Source organism: Dipodomys merriami, unplaced genomic scaffold (assembly GCF_024711535.1).
Source record: "Dipodomys merriami isolate MVZ:Mamm:240054 unplaced genomic scaffold, mDipMer1.0.p SCAF_39, whole genome shotgun sequence".
NCBI classification, from domain to species: Eukaryota; Metazoa; Chordata; class Mammalia; order Rodentia; family Heteromyidae; genus Dipodomys; species Dipodomys merriami.
In genome coordinates, this window is record NW_027205492.1 from 7,910,040 (window position 1) to 7,928,120 (window position 18,081).

Here is an 18,081-nt window from a genome sequence, read left to right on the forward strand (position 1 = left end):
AACTCTGATGCCCAGACTGTCCGGGAATGACAGTCCCCTGATAGCCATCTCCCGAGGAGCTGGGATGACAGGTTGGGGCCGCCGCACCTGGCCCCTTGACTCATCTCCTGACCTACATCTGCGCACTGGCAGGAAATCCTGGCAGCGCCGCCTCCACCAGCTCCCCTCCCCACCTGACTCAACCTCCCCCCTCACCCACCGCGCCTCTGCGGCGGCCACGGCCTGCCACTCTCCCCGCTAGTGCGGCCCATCAGCTCCCCACCCCCTCCAGGTGGAAGGAGACACCAGCTCCACCCGGAACAAAACCCAGAGCCTTCTCTAGGTCCACAGTTGGCTTTGCACCAGCCACCCTGAGCTCTGTGCTGCGCCTCCGACACCCTGGGGACCGTGGACCCCAGGGCCTTTGCATCTGCCTAGAACACTCTTCCTTCCCTTAACTCATCCACACCATTGTGGGCTCTGTCCCTGGATGCAGTATCCTTGCACCTCCTCCTCCAGGAAGCCTTCCTTGCCCACCTGCTGGAGTCCCGTCAGCCCAGGCTTCAGTCTTTTTGTTTTTCCTGGACGTTTAAAGTCCTTGATGTTAAAATGCCCCCTTCTTCGGGCAGGGGCTGTGGGCGGCGCAGTTCGCAGTGCTCTGTGGGTCCCCAGTGTGGGCCTGGCAGGGAGATTTGCTGTCACTGGGTGGGTAAGAGCGGTGGCGTCGACTCTGGCTACAAACAACTCGGGTCCCCTCCTCAGGCTCCCAGGAGAGGGTCCCCGAGAACACAGCGTGGCTTTGAGGAGCCCCTGACGGGTACCCCAACCACCCGCCTCACCCCTGCCTGTACCCCCACCTCCCCGCAGCTCCCCAAGCTGCCCTGCGCCTGTTTTGTTTCAGACATGCTCTCTAGGGCCAGGCCTGTGTTGGCCTCGTGCCCCTCCCCCCGTGCCCAGCCCAGGGCCTGGCAGGGCCTGGGACTTGGGAAGCGATGCCTGACCAGGACTAGCTTTGTCCCCAGGCCCCGCAAGCGGCTCGGAGGGGTCGGGTGAGACGTGGGCTGGGCCTGCCAGGTCGAGATGCACAGGGGCCTCCGACACCCCCCCCCCCCAACTATCTGATACTCTATCTGCCTTTTTACAATAGACAGGATCAGCAAACTCTCCTTCCCGATCTCCGCCTCGATCATTCTCACGGCTTCTTAATTAGAGGCAGGCCCAGCTCTGGGCCAGGCCCTGGGCCCGGCTCCCGGCTCCGCTCTGCCCGGCCCTGCCTAAGCCGGGATCACAGCACTCCTACATGGCGGGTGGGGCCGCCGCGCCAGGCCTCCCTCGGCCGCCAGGCCTCCCTCGGCCGCCAGGGCTCCCACGGCCGCCAGGGCTCCCACGGCCGCTAGGGCTCCCACGGCGGGCCCCCGGGCCAGGCCAGCCCGGAGTGCTTTGGGCTGGGTCCCACAGACACCGCGCTGGGCGGAGGGCCGCATCCTGGCCGTGTGGGGCGGGACCACCCAGCCACCTCCTGGCCTCGTCCCGGCCTCTGAGTCCCGGGGCAGCCCTGCTCTGGGGCTTGGAGAGCAGTGGGTGGCAGAAAAGGGCCGGCCGAGAGTAGCCGCCCTTCCCCAGGTCTCCCCAGAGTTCTGAGCGCTGCGCCGGGGGGGACGGGGGCTCTGACAGGTCAGGGCAGACTCAGTGCCTGCCCCCCACCCCCCGCCCTACCCCCCTTCTCCCCCCCTCTCGCAAGCAGCCGCTTGCTTCACAGCTGTCCCGTGACCCTCACGGCCCGGCCACAGCGGCTGTGCGTGACGGGTGCCTTCCGGTCCCCTGGAGGTCCCCATAGCCGCTGGGCCCTCCGCCCCGAGGCCAGACAGGTGCCATGTTCAACCTGCATCCGGGATGGCAGGAGGGTGGGCTGGCGGGGGCAGGGCCCGGGGATGGGTGAGCGACAGAACACCATCCTGGTGGCACCCCGAAAGCGACAGGGAGGGGGGCGGTGGCCAGATGCCTACGCTGCCCGCTGGCCTGTCCAGCCACCCAGGGCAGCGGCCCCGCCCCTCCGTGGCTCCGCTCCACAGCGCCACCCATGGCCAGGAGGATGAACTGCAGCGCAGGGCCGGCTCCAGTCCCCAGCCAGCAGCCCAGATTGGGTCATGCTGACCCCTGGGCCAGCTGGCCCGGTGGGGGGGCACATGTGGAGAGCATCAGGCAGCTTGCCCGCCGTGGGGCCGGCTCCCCACTGACGCAGGGGTGAATAAGTCCTAGCCCTCGTGTGCGTCTGCTAAAAATACACTTGACATAGTTCTGCGTTGGGAAACAGCGTGGATTCCACACATTCTCGAATAGCAGAGAGGGGGAAAAAAGAAGAATGGAAATCAGGCTTGTGAGCTTAGTAATTAATTAGTGCTCGTAAACAAATGATTCATGTTCTTTCCTGGCTGTTTTTCTTTTCCATTTTGCGTGGATTTTCGCAGGGACTGGGGAAGGAGGCTGTGTGGGAGGGAGGCCCTGGGGGGGGGGAGGCTGGACAGGAAGGCCCTCAGGTGGAGGTGGTCCTGAGACCTGGGAAGTCTCTGGCCAAGAGACAGCTAGAGGCCTCAGGTGGTCGTAGGAGACTAGGGACCGGAGGTGAAGTCAGACCAATCCCTGGAGCCCAGGCTGTAGGGCCCCTCGGGGCTGGGTTACTTGGGTTGTGAAGTTGAGCCTGGGAAACATTGAATTATCTGATTATATAGTGGTGTCCTTTAAGAAATGGGTACAGGGCTGGGGGGCGGGTCTGTGGCAGAGCGGCTGGCCCAGCAGGCACAAGGGGCTGGGTAACAGGCTCAGCACGGCATCAAGAAATGGGACTTCAGCAAGATGTGCTCTATGTGGGCTTGTGGTTAGGAAGCTTCTGGAACTCGAATTTCCCACACAAACAATTACCTGGTGGTGACATTTCTTGAGGGTTTGTGCCTTTTTTTTTTTTTTTTTGGTCAGTTGTGGGGCTTGAACTCTGGCCTCAGCTCTCCAGCTCAAGGCAAGCACTCGACCACTTGAGCCACAGCGCCACTTCTGGTTTATTGGAAATCAGAGTCTCACGGACGTTCCTGCGGGGGCTGGCTTTGAACCGTAATCCTTAGATCTCAGCCTCCTGAGTAACTGGGATGACAGCGTGAGCCACCGGCACCCAGTGGGTTCCTGCCTTTTTTTTGGGGGGGGGTTCGGTCATGGGGTCTGAACTCTGGGCCTGGGCGCTGTCCCTCAGCTCTTCAGCTCAAGGCTAGCGCTCTACCACTTGAGCCACAGCGCCACTTCTGGCTTTTTTTTCTTTTTGCTTATGTGGTGCTGAGGAATTGAACCCAGGGCCTCATGCATGCAAGGCAAGCGCTCTACCACTGAGCCACCTTCCCAGCCCGGGTTCCTGCCTTTTAAGTGGGTCCCTCCCTGTGAAATACCAGCTCCGTGACAGCAGAACCTGGTCAGCCTGTTTTTCTTTTATTGTCAACACTGTTACTGTCTTTATTTTCAATTTTATATTATGATGATAAGGTGCTGTACAGAGGGGTTCCAGTTACTTTCTGAGTCCCGGACCGCCGCTGGGGTGTGGTGGGGTCTCTCCCCAAGGCCAGAGCTCTGCCCCCCAGCGCTGGGAGCCCTCCCAAGGCCGCACGGCCGCTCCGTCCCTGGAGGAGGCGGCTTTGATCAACTCCAAACTAGGGGGAGGTTTCATGGCTCAGAAATGTGACCTGCCAGCGGCTGAGCGCCCCCAGAGCAGGGCCATCATGGTGCCCACCACAGCCTTCAGGGTCCGATCTGACTCAGGACCGTCTCTGCTGGAGCCTGAGGCCCAGGAGCTGTGGCATGCTGCCGGCCAGGCGGAGACAGGGGCTGGACTCCATCTGTCCGAGAACGGCTTCGCTGAGCACTGCTGCGCGGACAGAGGACGGGCACTGTGCCTTCTCATCTCTCTTTTTTGTGTTTGTGTGGGCTTGAACTCAGGACCTGGGTGCTGTCTCTGAGCTGCAGCAGCTGCTGCTGCCGCCTCTTCTTCTTCTTCTTCATCGGGCCTGAACTCTGGGCCTGGGCGCTGTCCCTCAGCTCTTCGGCTCAAGGCGAACACTCTACCACTTGAGCCACAGTGCTACTTCTGGTTTTCTGGTGTTTAATTGGAGCTAGGAGTCTCACGGGCTTTCCTAACCTGGCTGGCTTTGAACTATGATCCTCAGATCTCAGCCCTCTGAGTAGCTGGGATGACAGGCGTGAGCCACTGGCACCCGGCTATCCCTGAGCTTCCTTTGCTCGAGGTTAGTCCTCTACCACTTGAACCACAGTTTCACTACTGGCATTTCTCTGGTTGATTGGAGATAGTGTCTTACAGACTTTCCTGCCACGGGCTGGCTTTCAGCCTCCATCTTCAGATGGCAGCTTCCTGAGTAGCTGGGATTACAGGTGTGAGCCACCACACCTGGGCAGCTGCTGTCTGAGCTCTGAGTCTCCCTCCTTTCAGTCCCTGCCTCGCAGGGCTGCGTGGTGGGGGGGGGGCTGAGCAGAGCGGGGAGCACCGCGCTTCTGCTTCAGCCCTTTCTCAGCTGGGTGCTGTCCTGGGGCTCTGGATTTACCCCCCCCCCCCCCGCAGGCTGGCCGCCCACTCCATGTGATTCACTTCGCCGTGAGCTCCCGCCTGTCTGGGGCCGGCATCTTCCTCCTTTTCCTGGTAAAACCACTGCCTCCCCTGATTGCCAGAGCTCCCCCCCGGGGTGCAGGGCAGAGGGGTACAGCCCCCCTCCCAGCCCCCCCCATGTGGCTGGGGACACGGGTTTCCACACGTCCTCACGGGGCAGTCTGGGGCGGGGTGGGAGGAAGACTCCCAGGGGACCTGGTGCTCAGCACCCGGAGGTCCGGGTCATGAGGGTGGGGGCGGTGCCGGGCCTGCGGGGGGGGGGGCTTCCTGGAGGAGGCCTCGGCTGGGGCATTGCTGCAGGACTCACCCTCAGCCCCGCCCCTTTCCTGCCTGCGGGGGGGGTCAAGTTCACGGTCCTCCTGTGCCTCAGTTTCCTCCTTTGGACAATGCGGCTGACCTGTGTCCCCTGCCTGGGGCCCAGTGACGCCTACCGTGGGGCCAAGGGAGAGGAGGCCACGCCTAGTGCGCAACAGCCCTCAGGCAAGATGGAAAGTTCTAGAACTTGGGCTTTCAGCGGGCTGGGTGCAAGTCCTTCCTTCTGTGTTTCCATCTCCTCACCTGGACACGGGGCTCTGAGGCGAGCGGTGGGGGCCTCAGAAGCCGAGTGGAGCCTGCGCGGAGCCCCTGTGGGCCTGGGCGCGCCGTGGGTGCCCGGCCAGGCCTGCCCGGCGCCCGGGGGCCCGGTGGCCTCATGGCTTGGCGGCGGCCCCTGGTGCGTGATGGGTTCGAGTCCGGCTGTGGCCTGAGCCAACTGCCCGCACTGCGTGGGTCCGTGGCTGTCTGGTGGTTGTGGGGTCCTGGTGGCCCCCGGTGTCCCCGGCACCCCTCTCGTAGGGAGGGGGTGCCGGCTCTGGGGCGCGTGCTGAGCTGCCCCGCGGGGCCTTTGGCCCCCCAGCCCGGGCCCGTGCGCTCCCACCCTGGCTCACAGACTTTCCTGCCCAGGCTGGTCTGACGTCACCGGGCCGGGCACCGCCTGGCAGCCGCCGGTGCGCGTGGGTGAAGCCGTGGTGGGGGCCTCCCGCCTGCCCCGCACCTCCATGCCGCGGGTGGGCGGCTTTGAGCCCCGATCTTCAGATCACAGCCTCCTGTGCGGCTTGGATTGTGGGTATGAGCCCCCCCACCCCACCCTGTGTCCCGCTAGCTCACCCCATCTTAACCCAAGCTGGTCACTAACTGCCCATCTGCACGGGGACTCCTGCGGGCCGGCCAGGCCTCCTCGGCTGGCTCCGGCTCCGTGCAGGCCCTGGGCCTGGCCCTGTGCTCCTGCCCAGCCGGATGCCAACAGGCCCCTGCACAGGCTGCCAGATGAGGAAAGCAGGGCGGCCACGGGGAGCCCTAGATTCCCTCCGGAAGGGCGAGTCAGCACAGGCCCAATGTGGGAGGAAGGGCGTTTCGGGCTGAAGGAACAGCACGTGCAAAGGGGCAAAGGCGGGATGGAGCGGGCCGAAGAGGCAAGGAGGCTGGAGGAGGGCCTGGGGCAGCAGGGAGGTGCGGGACAGGGGAGGGGGGGGGACAGAAGAGAAATGCTCTTCGCAGCATCCAGGGCCCTGCGGGGAGGAGGGGGGAGCGAGTCCCAGATCTGGGGAGACAGAAGAACACGGAAGAATTTTTTTTTTTGGTTGGTCGTGGACTTGAACTCAGGGCCTGGGCGCTGTCCCTCAGCTCTGCAGCTCAAGGCGAGCGCTCAACCACTTAAGCCACAGCGCCACTTCTGGTTTTCTGGTGGTTCACTGGAAATCAGTCTTGCGGCCTTTCCTGCCCCGGCTGGCTTTGAACTGCGATCCTCAGGTCTCAGCCTCCTGAGCAGCTAGGATGACAGGCGTGAGCCCCAGCGGCCGGCTTGTTTGTTTTCTTCTGTGGATCTGGGGTCTCACATTGTAATCCTGGACTGGAAGTCAGCCTCGGGAGAGCAGGATGTCTCGTCTGCTCCGCGTGCCCAGCACACACACAGGAGGCTGATCATGAAACAGCAGCCGGGCGGCCAGAATTTCCGTTACCAGCGTTTGAGTTGGGGCAGCACCCCCCCCCCCGGGACCCCAGCCTGTCGGGGCCTGGTACTGCTGGCCTTTCACAGGGGGAAAACCGCGGCCCAAGATCTCCGTGGAGGGTCTGGATGTGAGCCCCAGGTTGGAGAATTTTCCGCATTGGCAGATCTTTGGAAGGTCATTCGGCATGGACCAGGCCCAAACCCCTCTGTCCTGCTGTGCTGTCCCCCCTCCCACTGCCATGCAGAGAAGCCATCTAACTGTTCCCTGAGCCACCTCCATCCCGGCCTCTGCCTCCTGACCTCCCCTCCCCCCTCTGCTGCAGCCTCCTGCCACATAACCGGTTTCCCGCCCCGGGCCCTTTGCACATGCCAATCCCTCCGCTGGGAGCACCCTCTCAGTGCCTCCTCCCTGGGTTCTCAGCCCTGAAATCACCTTAGCTCCTCAGAGTGGTCCTCTGAGCACCTGAGCTCCGGTCCCCTCCTGTTCCTCTCGCGGGCTGCACGGGAGGGCTGGGGCTCCTGCAGGCAGGCGCGTGTCCTGTCTCCCGGCACACAGTAGGTGCTCAGTAAACTCAGGTGCACTCCATGGCTGGATGAGCTGAGTGCCTGAAGGAAAGGCTGGGAACAAGTTAGGGCTCAGGAAGCGGACCACAGGGCCAGGCCTGGCCGGGGCGGGGTGAGGCCTCCCTGACCCTCCTGCCCTGCGGAGGGGCTCTGCCTGGGCAGGAAGGGGGGAGGGGCAGTGCAGGGGGCCGCGGGCAGGGCGCCTCCACCCTCCTCCCTGTTTTCCTCCTCTGGGTAATTAAGGGCTCAGACACTGCGCCTTGCCCTCCCAGAATAATGGAATAATAGGACGCTGTTATCGGCGGCATCTCTAGGGCCTTCTCACAAACAGTCATTAATCAAGACTCCTGCGTCTCCCTCCCTCCCTCCTCGGGAGCCCAGCACAGAGAGGTGAGGCCACTTTTGGGGTGGCACACAGCAGGCGTGGGGAGGATGGGCCCCATGGCTCATCACCCTTGGGTTTGGGATGGGGAGAGCCTGCCATGACTGGGGTGCCCGGCCCCCAGCCCTCCCCGGGCCCCAGGGCCCTTGCACGGGTGGGCTCCTAATGACTGTTGGTTAATTAAGGATGTTAGACAAGTGGAGCCCCGCGGGCCTTCCTGGAGGAGGGGGGGCGGGTTCCCCTCCCGCTCCAGCAGGCCTGGCCCACCTGGGGTTATGGGGCGCACCTCCCTCCTTCACACCCCCTTCCCGGCCGTGGGGTGGGTGTGGGGCTCCAGGCCGGGTCGCAGAGCCCCTCCCCGCAGGCCCGCGCGTGGGAGGCCCTGGCACGGCTTCCCGAGGCTGGGCGCTGCCGCGGAGAGGAGGCGTTGGGACAGGTTGCAGGTCAGGTGAGTTTCGTGGGCCGGGCAGCCTGGTGGCTCCATGCCACGGGGGTGCCCTGGGCGTTGGGGGTCGGCGGGGATCCCTGGCTGCCCCGGCCCTGCCCTGGGCGCCCCCGGAAGACGTCTGGGAGGCTTGGGAGGGAGGGGGGGTGGGGAGGAGGTGGGGGTGGAGGCCATGGCACAGGTCCCAGAGGAGGGCCTCCCGCGGGCCAGGGGCTTCCACAGGGCCCGCGCCGGCCTCCAGCCACACGGGACCCCTGGACAGCTGCCATCTCTGCCCAGTGCTGGACACGCCCGTCCACCGCCGCCCGCCCACGCCACCTGCGGCTCCCAGGGAGCCCTGGGGCCGGGCCCTGGGGGCTGGGGCTGGGAGCTCCGGTCTCTGAGCTCCACTGAGCCGCTTTTCCCGTCACAGTGTGTGCCCGCGGGAGCTGATGGCTTGCCCCTGTCACGTGGGCACCACCACAGCGCCCCACAGCCAGGAGGGCCACGCGCCCCGCAACCCTGCAGCACCCCCGTCAGTCTACCCTACTTGTCCTCTTCTATTTTTGTGGTGTGTGTGTGTTGTGTGTGCCAGTCCTGGGGCTTGAACTCAGGGCCTGAGCGCCATGCTTTTGTTCTCCAGGCTGGCACTCTACCACTTGACCCACAGCACTACTTTTCTGGCTTTATGGGGGGTGGTTCATTGGAGATAAGAGTCTCGTGGATTTTCCTGCCTGAGCTGGCCTCGATCTGCGATCCTCAGATCTCAGCCTCCTGAGTTGCCAGGATGACAGGCGGGAGCCACCGGTGGAACTTTTTCTATTGAAAACATTCAAACATGGGCTGGGAAGGTGGCTCAGTGGTGGAGCACCTGCCTTGCATGCATGAGGCCCTGGGTTCGATTCCTCAGCACCACATAAGCAAAAAGAAAAAAGCCGGAAGTGGCCCTGTGGCTCAAGTGGTAGAGCGCTAGCCTTGAGCTGAAGAGCTGAGGGACAGCGCCCAGGCCCACAGTTCAGGCCCCACAACTGGACCAAAAAAAAAAAAAAAACATTCAAATGTGACAGAAAAATGCAAAATCCTCACCACACTGCGCCATTTGTCCAGGTGCTCTCTCTCTCTTTCTCTCCTCTCTGTCTCTCTCTCTCTCCTGTCTCTGTCTCTGTCTCTCTCTCCTCTCTGTCTCTGTCTCTGTCTCTCTCTCCTCTCTGTCTCTCTCTCTCTCTCCTGTCTCTGTCTCTCTCTTCTCTCTGTCTCTGTCTCTCTCTTCTCTCTGTCTCTCTGTCTCTCTCTGTCTCTGTCTCTCTCTCTCTCTCTTCTCTCTGTCTCTGTCTCTCTCTTCTCTCTGTCTCTGTCTCTCTGTCTGTCTGTCTCTCTCTCTCCTCTCTCTCTCTCTCTCTCTTCTTTCTGTCTCTGTCTCTCTGTCTCTGTCTCTCTCTCTCTCTTCTTTCTGTCTCTGTCTCTCTGTCTCTGTCTCTCTCTCTCTTCTTTCTGTCTCTGTCTCTCTGTCTGTCTCTCTCTCCTCTCTGTCTCTGTCTCTCTCTCCTCTCTGTCTCTCTCTCTTTCTCTCCTCTCTGTCTCTCTCTCTCTCCTCTCTGTCTCTGTCTCTCTCTTTCTCTCCTCTCTGTCTCTGTCTCTCTCTTCTCTCTGTCTCTGTCTCTGTCTCTCTCTCCTCTCTGTCTCTGTCTCTCTGTCTCTTTCTCTCTCTGGTAGTTCCAGGGTTTGAACGTGGCCTCACACCCTTGCTCAGCTGGTGCTCTATGGCTTGAGCCATGCTGCTAGCCTTGCTTTTTGCTGGCTAATTGGAGATAGGATTTCTAGGACTTTTCTTCCCCCACTGGCCTTGAATCAAGATCCTCTAGATCTTAGCCTCCTGAGTAAGCTAAGACTACAGGTGTGAGCCACAGGCCCTGGCTCCAGGTACATTCTTGTACTTTCCCTTTCCCTTTCTCTCTCCGCACACTCTCTCTCGCTGTCTGTCTGTCTCTGTCTCTCTCTTTCTCTGTTTCTGTCTGTCTGTCTCACTCTTCCTCCCACCACCTGCCTCGTTTGTACTGATCCCTCCCGGCATCCTTACCCTTCACCCTAAATCCCCAGTAGGCACCTGAGGAGCCGTGACACCTCCATGCCCACAGGCCTGGCCACAGCTGAAAATTCAGCATTGACTCCACCTTGCCCCAAACCATCCATGCCGGAGACCAATGTGGCACCCCGAACGCGGGGAGCTGGGGAGCTGGGGAGCGGGGGGCTGGCCTCTGTGATTTCATTTCCTTCATGCTTCAGGTTGAGTCCAATCTGGCTGAGCAGGAGGGGGTGAGCCTCCTTGATGTCCTTTTCTCTAGAACATTCTCTCTGTTCTGGCTGCACACCAGAACACACTCCACCCTCCTATTTCCCTAAACTGGGGAGGGGGAAAGACAGAGAGCCAGAAGGACAGACAGAGACAGACAGAAACAGGAGAGAGAGAGAGAGAGACAGAGAGACAGAGGCAGGGTGGCGCTGTGGCTTCATTGTGTTAGCGTCTGAAAGTTGCAAGGCTGTGGGGCACACGGCAGAAGTGTCCCCAGGTTGCTCTGAGGGCCACTCTGCCCCCCGCCACGAGGCGTGGGCCTGGTTTTACCCGTGGGGCCTCTCCATCCCCCGCAGTGTCACAACCACAGAGCCCCAGCCGCGGGCACGTCGGCGAGACCGTACCCCCACTTTCCCACCGTCCCCGTTCCCTGCAGCTCACACCCCACCGCCAAAAGCACTGCAGGCCCTGAGAAGCTGGCCCTCCTCTGCCTCCCACTCTACTCCTCACGGCCAGTTCCCTTTCTAGATGGTTCTAGAAGGCTCAGGAAGAAGTGTGCCCGTGCCCGGGCATTGTCCCCACGTGGGCCTGGTCTGGGAAGGGCCGGGATGAACCGCAGTTCCCCAGCGGCTTGGGCTCCCACCACCCCGCACCGCGACGGCCGGCGCTGGGCGCGGGCGGCACGCACGCCGCCTTCCCTGCGTCGCTCCGAGCGGCCGTCCTGGGTGGGGGCCACGGGCGGGGGCCGGGCTGTGCTCGTGGATTTGGGCACGGCCCACAGCCGCTGCTGGGGACGTGTGGGTGGCACCGGCACCGCACAATCGCCTCTTTGTGCGGCCGGGGAATTCCCAGGCCCAAGAGGAAGTGGGGAGAAGGGAAAGCTGAGCCTGGGGGCTGCCGGGGCGGCGGGGCGTGGGGCTGCGGCCCTCTCGGGCCCCAAGGACGCGGGTGACCCTGACCTTCCTGGCTCAGCGCGGGGGGCCCCCAGTCCTTTCCCAGCCACGTGAAGGCAGCACCTGCTGTGTGCGTGTGTGTGCGCATGTGTGAGTATGTGCACGCGTGTGTGCACGCATGTGTGTGTGTGCCTGTGCACGCATGCTGGTCGTGGGGCTTGAACTCCAGGGCCTGAGCACTGTCCCTGAGCTTTTCACTCAAGGCAAGCGCTTGAGCTACACTCCACGTCCGCCTTTTGCTGGTGCATAGGAGATAAGTGTCTCGGGGACTTTGCAGCTCAGGCTGGCTTTGAACCGCAATCCTCAGATCTCAGCCTCCCAAGAAGCTGGGATGACAGGCGTGAGCCGCCGTGCCCGGAGTGAGGGCTGAGCCGCCGGCGTCCGTGCCGGTTACAGACGAGAGGCCGCTGCCACCGCTGACCATTGGCGTGACCACGGCCACGCGTGTCCCTCTCACACCATGATGTGGCACAGCAAGTACACAGTAAACGCTCCTGCCTGGCAGGGTCAGGGGTCAGGGATCAGGGGTAGGGCAGGGCTATCTGTTGCCCGCCGTCCTCTGCTGTCCTCCCACGCCCCATGGCTGTCTGCTCAGTGCGGGTCCCCCCCCAACGGACACCAACCCCACGGACCGGGCGCCTGGCCACCTCCCACAGACTCGTGTTCCATACGGAGGCAAATGGTGGGACCAGGGCTGCGTCCTCCAAGTCACAGACACGTGAGGTGTGTCTGTCCCACAGGACACGGCCCTGGCTTTTTTTTGGGTGTCACTGTGGGTCTGGGGGCTCCAGAGACCCATCTCTGAACCCCAGGCAGCCGGGACCAGCCCCCCCCGCCCCCCCCCCCCCCCCCCCGTGCGCCACCAGAGGCTCCTGAGCCCGGACACCAGCCCCCAACCACATCCCTGCCTCATGGGACAGATGGCGCGCAAACCCGCAAACGTGCAGAACTACTTCAGGTGCAAACTTCTGGAAGAAAATGGTGGGGTGCTACAGAAGAGAGAGGTCCCTGGTGCTGAAAAGAGTAGCACGGTGTGAATTCCAACAATGGTGTGCTGAGAAGGAGGCAGGCCTGCAAATACCCGGGCGAAGGGCACATGGGGCAAAGGGGAGAGCAGGTGCAAAGGCCCTGGGGCAGCAAGGGGCTCGGCCGAGGAGGACAGGTGCTCAGACGCCAGACAGTCCTGCTGAGCATCTCCTACAGACCACTCTCCTTCTCGGATCCTTTGTGTGTTCCCCCCCCCCCCCCATGGGGAGGAGGAGTGCGCTGGGGAGGCAGCCGAGGCGTGGGTGCCTGGGTTTTTGGAAGTTGGTAATGGACATTATTTGGGGCTAAAAAGGACGCTGTGTGCTGCGTCGGCCCCGGTGTGAGGCGTTCACAGCCCACAGCTCTGGGCATGGCCGGGCCTTCCCGGTGGAGGGAGGCGGGAAGTCGGGAAGCTGGGGCGGGGTGGGAGGGAGAGCCTGGAGAGGCTGGAAAGACAGGTTGGGGCCTGGCAGCCCGAGCAGAGCAGCCATGGGGAATGCTTGGGTTTCTGGTTTGGTTTTCGATGGAAAGAGCATCAGTGTTCACGCAGTTAACACTCAGCGTAAGGCAGAAGGCGGCGGAGCGGCCCGGCGCCCCTCCCCACACCCCTGCCCGTGGCCCCCAGGCACCTTCCTTGGTGACTCGAACCCGGGGCCTTGCGCGCTCACGTGTGCTGGCGGCACTCGAGCCAGGTCTCCAGCCTGGCATCTGGCTAGTTGCGTTGGAGACGGAATCTCTGGATCTCAGGCCGTTCTGCCGCTTGCCTCGGCCGTGCAGGGCGGAGGCTGCGGGGCGCTCGGTGGGCACGCGGGCGCCTCCGCCCGGGAGCCCTCCGGGCCGGCCCGCGCTCCCCCGTCAGGCGCTCGGTTGTTGGCGTCGTTGCGGGAGCTGCTGGGCTCTGCTTTCTTCCCACGGCTGTGCGCGTTCCACGCACGGATCGGGGGAGGCCTCGGGTGGAACGTTCTAGTGTCCGCGGGGTCCTTCCTCCCGTCCTCCCGTGTGGACCACGTGCCAGCGCGCGCTCGTGGGCGCTGCGGGGTCTCCTCTGCTGAGCGGAGTGTGCGGGCGCGCGCGCGTGCGCACCCCGGGCTCGGGCGCGGCGCGGTGCTGCGGCCGCAGAAGGCTTCGCCGGGCCGTGGTTCCGCTCCCCGCTGGGCTGCGCGTCACGTGGGGGCGCGATGGGGAGCACGTGAGGAGGCGCGCGTGACGAGAGGCGTGCGTGACGGGGGCGCGCGTGACGAGCGTGACGGGGGCGCGCGTGGCGGGGGCGCGCGTGACGAGAGGCTGCGTGGCGGGGGGCGCGCGTGGCGGGGGCGCGCGTGGCGGGGGCGCGCGTGGCGGGGGCGCGCGTGGCAGGGGCGCGCGTGGCGGGGCGCGGCAGGTGGCTGTGGCGGCGGGGAAGGCGGGAGCCGGGGTTCGGGGTGGGGCTGAACCAGGTCTGAGCCCGGCTTCCACTTCCGGGCCGGGACTGCAGTTCACAGCCTCAGTTTCCCTCCCCATCCGGGGCCTTTATTTCCCTTTCCTGGCCAAGGCTCTGTAGCGTCGAGTCTCAGCTTCCTGGTCTGTGGGATGGACGTGCGTGCGTGCGTGCGTGCGTGCGCGCGCATGTCCAGCGTGCCCGGGACCACCTGGCGTCCCGCCCACGGGACCCCGTGTGCCGTGTGCTCCGGCCGGGAGGCGGGCCGTGGGAGGCGGGCCCAGGGGCCGGGAGGCGGGCCCGTGGGAGGCGGGCCGTGGGAGGCGGGCCCGTGGGAGGCGGGCCGTGGGAGGCGGGCCCAGGGGCCGGGAGGCGGGCCCGTGGGAGGCGGCCCGTGGGCCGGGAGGCGGGCCCGTGGGCCGGGAGGCGGGCCCGTGGGAGGCGGCCCGTGGGCCGGGAGGCGGCCCGTGGGAGGCGGCCCGTGGGCCGGGAGGCGGGCCCGTGGGAGGCGGCCCGTGGGCCGGGAGGCGGGCCGTGGGAGGCGGGCCGTGGGAGGCGGGCCCGTGGGCCGGGAGGCGGGCCGTGGGAGGCGGCCCGTGGGAGGCGGCCCGTGGGAGGCGGCCCGTGGGCCGGGAGGCGGGCCCGTGGCGCGGGAGGGCCCGGGGGTCGTGGGCGCCGGGGTGCGGCCCGCCATGCCGGCCTGGCTCTCCTCTGGCCCGGGCTCTGCCCTCCTCCCCCGGCGGCGGCCTGCGGGGAAGGTTCTAGAGCTCTGAGGGCGCCCAGGCCCACGCTGTCGGGAGCCCTAGAGACGCCCCGGGGCTTCGGGCTGAGCCCGGGGCGGGCTGGGGTTCGCAGACTGGGGTGCAGGATGCCCCAGCTCCTGGCCGCGGGGGGGGGGCCTGGCGCCCCGTGCCCCGCAGCTGCCCTCTCCCTGCTTGGGGTCGGGAGCTTCCAGAAGCTTCTGATAGCTGGCTTTCCTGGTCGCCCTGCGCGCGCCCCTCGGCCGCCCACGCGGGCACAAAGGCCCATTGTTTGGCGGGAAGCGGGCGGAGCGGCCCCCCACCCCGCCCGACCCGCCGGCCCACGCCGCTCCCCACACCGGGCCTCAGTGTCCCTGGCTGGGGGGAGCGGCTGTGACGGGCCGATCCTCGCCCAGCCAGGTGTCCCACAGGCTCGGGGAGGGGGGAGGGGATGGTTTGGAGGTGGTCTGAGCGCTGGCAGCCTCAGTTTCCCCATCTGTACGAGGCCCAAGTCATCTGGGGGATTTCTCGTTCTCGGGACGTGTGCCAGGCAGCCTGGGCAGCCGCATGGGTGGTCCCAGCGTGCCTGGGCTGGAGCTGGCCAGGGAGGAGGGGAGAGGAGGAGAAGGGGGGAGAGGGAGGGGGAGAGGAGGGGAATGGGGGAGGGGGGAAAGGGCAGGGGAGGGCGAGGGGGGAGTGGGAGACAAAGCCAGGAGCAGAGGGCCGGGGCTGAGCCCCCCCTCCCGTGGTGGGCCCCCTCCCGTGGCCCCCTCCCGTGTTGGGATCACCCTCCTGTGGCGGGAGCATCCTTGTGCTCAGCGCTGCTCGGCAGGGGGCCGGGTTCTGTGTCCCAGCGGGACCCGTGGGCGAGTCTAGGAGCAGTGGGAGCCCACCTTATGTGTTCCGAGGGGCTGGGTCCAGCTCCCTTCCCAGAGCTCAGGGACGCCCCCCAGGCCTGTGCGAGGCCCAGGCTGCCCCGCCTCTGCTCCCTCTCCAAAAGTGACCCCCAGTCTGTTCTGGGTCAGGGCCGCCCTGCACCCTGGCTCCCGCAGGCCGCAGGGTTTCTTGGTGGACCAACCTGCCATTCCTTCCCAGCTCTGACCGCTTCTGCTGGGGCATTGGCTGCGTCCCCTCCCTGGTGGAAGCCCGGAATGTGTTCTGTGGGGATTTTCAAAGACTAGGCCAGGAAGAGGCTTGTGATGGTGTTTGTGTGTGGTGTGTGTATGTGTGTGTGTGAGACCGGCCCTGCACTGTGTGGGCCATTGCAGGTCAGGGAGCCCAGAAGCAAGGGCTTCCTCTGTGTCTGTTAAGTATGAGGGTCTCAGAAGAGGGACCATTTGGGCAGGACTTCAAGGCATGCATAGGAGTTGGCAGGCCACACAAAGGAAACAGCACAGAAAGCAAAGCCACTTGGTGAGTGTCTAGCCACTGAGTCCTGTCAAGTGCAGGGGCCCAGGCCAGGCAGGGCGCATCGGTGCCGCCTGTAGATTCCTGGTCACTTCCGTCCCCGTTCCTGCCTATATCACCGCTGGCCAACAGGGGTGCAGATGACTCTGATGGCCGCACAGGGGATGGGAGCTGGGACGTGAACCTGGGTTGGCATTGCAGGTCTGGCTGAGTCCCTCACTGGGTGCCAGGCCCCCTAGCATCCAGAGAGCTGGCCCCTGGTGCCTGGGACGGGGGTCTGTGGGGGCGGGGAGGTGGCGCCACCTGGCCCCGTACCAGGAAGAAAGGGGTGAGCCGGCTTTGACCCTGGGCAGCTGCCCCTGTGTCCACGTGTGTGGGAAGGACACAGCTGGCGGATCAGAGAGGTGAAGTGCTGTGTCTGGAGCTGCACAGCGGCTGAGGGCGGAGTCAGGGCAGGCGTTTACTTTGACTCAGCGCGCTTGGCTCAGAGGCTCCCATTCAAGAAAGTGTTCCTCCCACGTCCCGAGGGCTGGGCTTGCTTTGTCTCTGTGCCCCCCTCCGCGCTGGCCCCTGGGTTGGGGGACCCCGTGGTGGATGCGCCCCCCCCACTGTCCCTGGCCTCCCCTGGCCACGATGGCGGCCGGGCTCGGGTGTCCTCAGTCCTTGGTCGGGAGACTGGCCGAGCAGGTGTGGGGGCGGGGCGGGCGGCGCGGAGGAAGTCCCTGCTCCTGGCTAACCTGAAGCTCCGCCGCCGGCCGCCAGGGGTCTTGGAGGCCTGGGTGGGGGTGGGGGCACCCCGGGGTCCGGGGCTGGGTGGTGTGGGGGCGCCCGGGCCAGGCCCCGGGAAAGCTGGCCCCACTGTGAGCGCCAGTAGACATTTGGGGAAACCAAGGCACCGAGGTTTGGCTGAGGTTTCGCACCCACGGGGGCCGAGTGTGGCAGCCCCCCCCCACTGCCCACGCTGTGGCCTCACTTTGATGGGGGCCCTGGACGGGGTCCTGGCTGGGGAGCTGGGCCGCGCCCTTCCCCCAGCCCAGGGCCTCCCGGCTGTGGAACGGGGGCTGCGTGGGTGGGGGAGCAGGTTAGGGAGGGGCCTCAGTGCTTCGCCTCCCTTCCAGAACCTTCTGGAACCGATCCTCTTTGCTCCCTGGTCTACCCCTGGGTGCTGTTGGCCCGGAGGCCATTGGGAGGCTGTGGGCAGGGATGGGGGTCAGAGCCCCCCCTTCGCTGGACCACCTTGGCGGGGACAGGGGGGCCCAGGGGCGCCTGCCCGAGAGAAGAGCTGCGGGGCGGGCGGGCGTGCGGCCTAATTGCAGGGTGGGGGCGGGGTGAGTCAGGGTTTCTCCCTGGCAGGGTGGGGGTGGGGCTGCCCCTCCCCCAGGGCTGGGCACCTGCGGGACGGCGGGGGGGGGGGGGGGCGCGGTGCCGACGCGGCGGGCCTTCCCAGTCCTGTCCTGGGTTCTGGGAGTGGGACGGGGCGGGAGAAGCTGCTGCGCACCGCCCGGCAGCCTGGCTGCGAGCCCCGGGCCTGGCCGGGCCGGGCACGGGAGACGGAGAACCTGCCAGCGTGGGGCATCGGGGCTCTGAGGCTGGGGTGTCCCCGTGGCTCGCCTTGTTCACAGTGGGAGGAAGCCGGGCGGGCCGCAGAGGCCCAGCCGCCGTCCTCGCGCGGGCCATGTCAGGTTGGAATCAAACACCACCTGCTGCCCTCCTCCCTCCCCCCCCCGCAGTGTCCCCCCCCCCGCGTGGCGGGCTCACTCCCTGCACCTGCCTGCCCCCCCTCCCGGCCGGGCACTTGGGGCGCTTTGCATACATGAACCCACTGCGGGGTCTCCTGGGGGCGGGGGGGGGGGATGGCACTGGGAGGACACGGCAGCCCGTCCCTGTCCCCGGGGAGTTTGGCCAGAACCCCAAATGAGGGGCAGCAGGCAGCTTGTCACAAGGCCCGGGGGTCTCAGGATCCTGGAGGGGCAGGGGGCAGGGGGCAGCCACCGGGGTCCCTGAAGGGGAGGATGGGGGCCGGCACGGGCCCTGGCAGGACCTTCAGCCCACCCACAGCTGCTGCTGCTGCGGCCTCGAACACCCCCTCCTCCTGTCCTTCCTCCCCTCCCTGCTCCAAGAGCCCTGGAGTAAGAGCCCGGCACTAGGCACTGGAGAAGAGATGGAGAGAGAGGAGCACACTGGCCAGAGACACACAGCCACGAGAGTCCAGGTGGCTCCCTGGCCCTGGCTGGTGCCCGGCCCCGCCCCACGCC

General features: G+C 65.5%; 1 protein-coding gene across 1 annotated transcript; it reads right to left on the reverse strand.

Moving 5' to 3' along the window:
- Positions 1–1,732: 1,732 nt before the first annotated feature.
- On the reverse strand, positions 1,733–14,373 carry LOC138805162 (proline-rich protein 2-like). Its single transcript, XM_069989747.1, has 3 exons — positions 13,891–14,373; positions 10,937–11,070; positions 1,733–1,934 (listed from the first exon to the last, which is right to left on the reverse strand). The coding sequence occupies exons 1-3, from the start codon at positions 14,371–14,373 to the stop codon at positions 1,733–1,735; spliced, it is 819 nt and encodes a 272-aa protein (XP_069845848.1).
- Between the last annotated feature and the right edge of the window lie 3,708 nt (positions 14,374–18,081).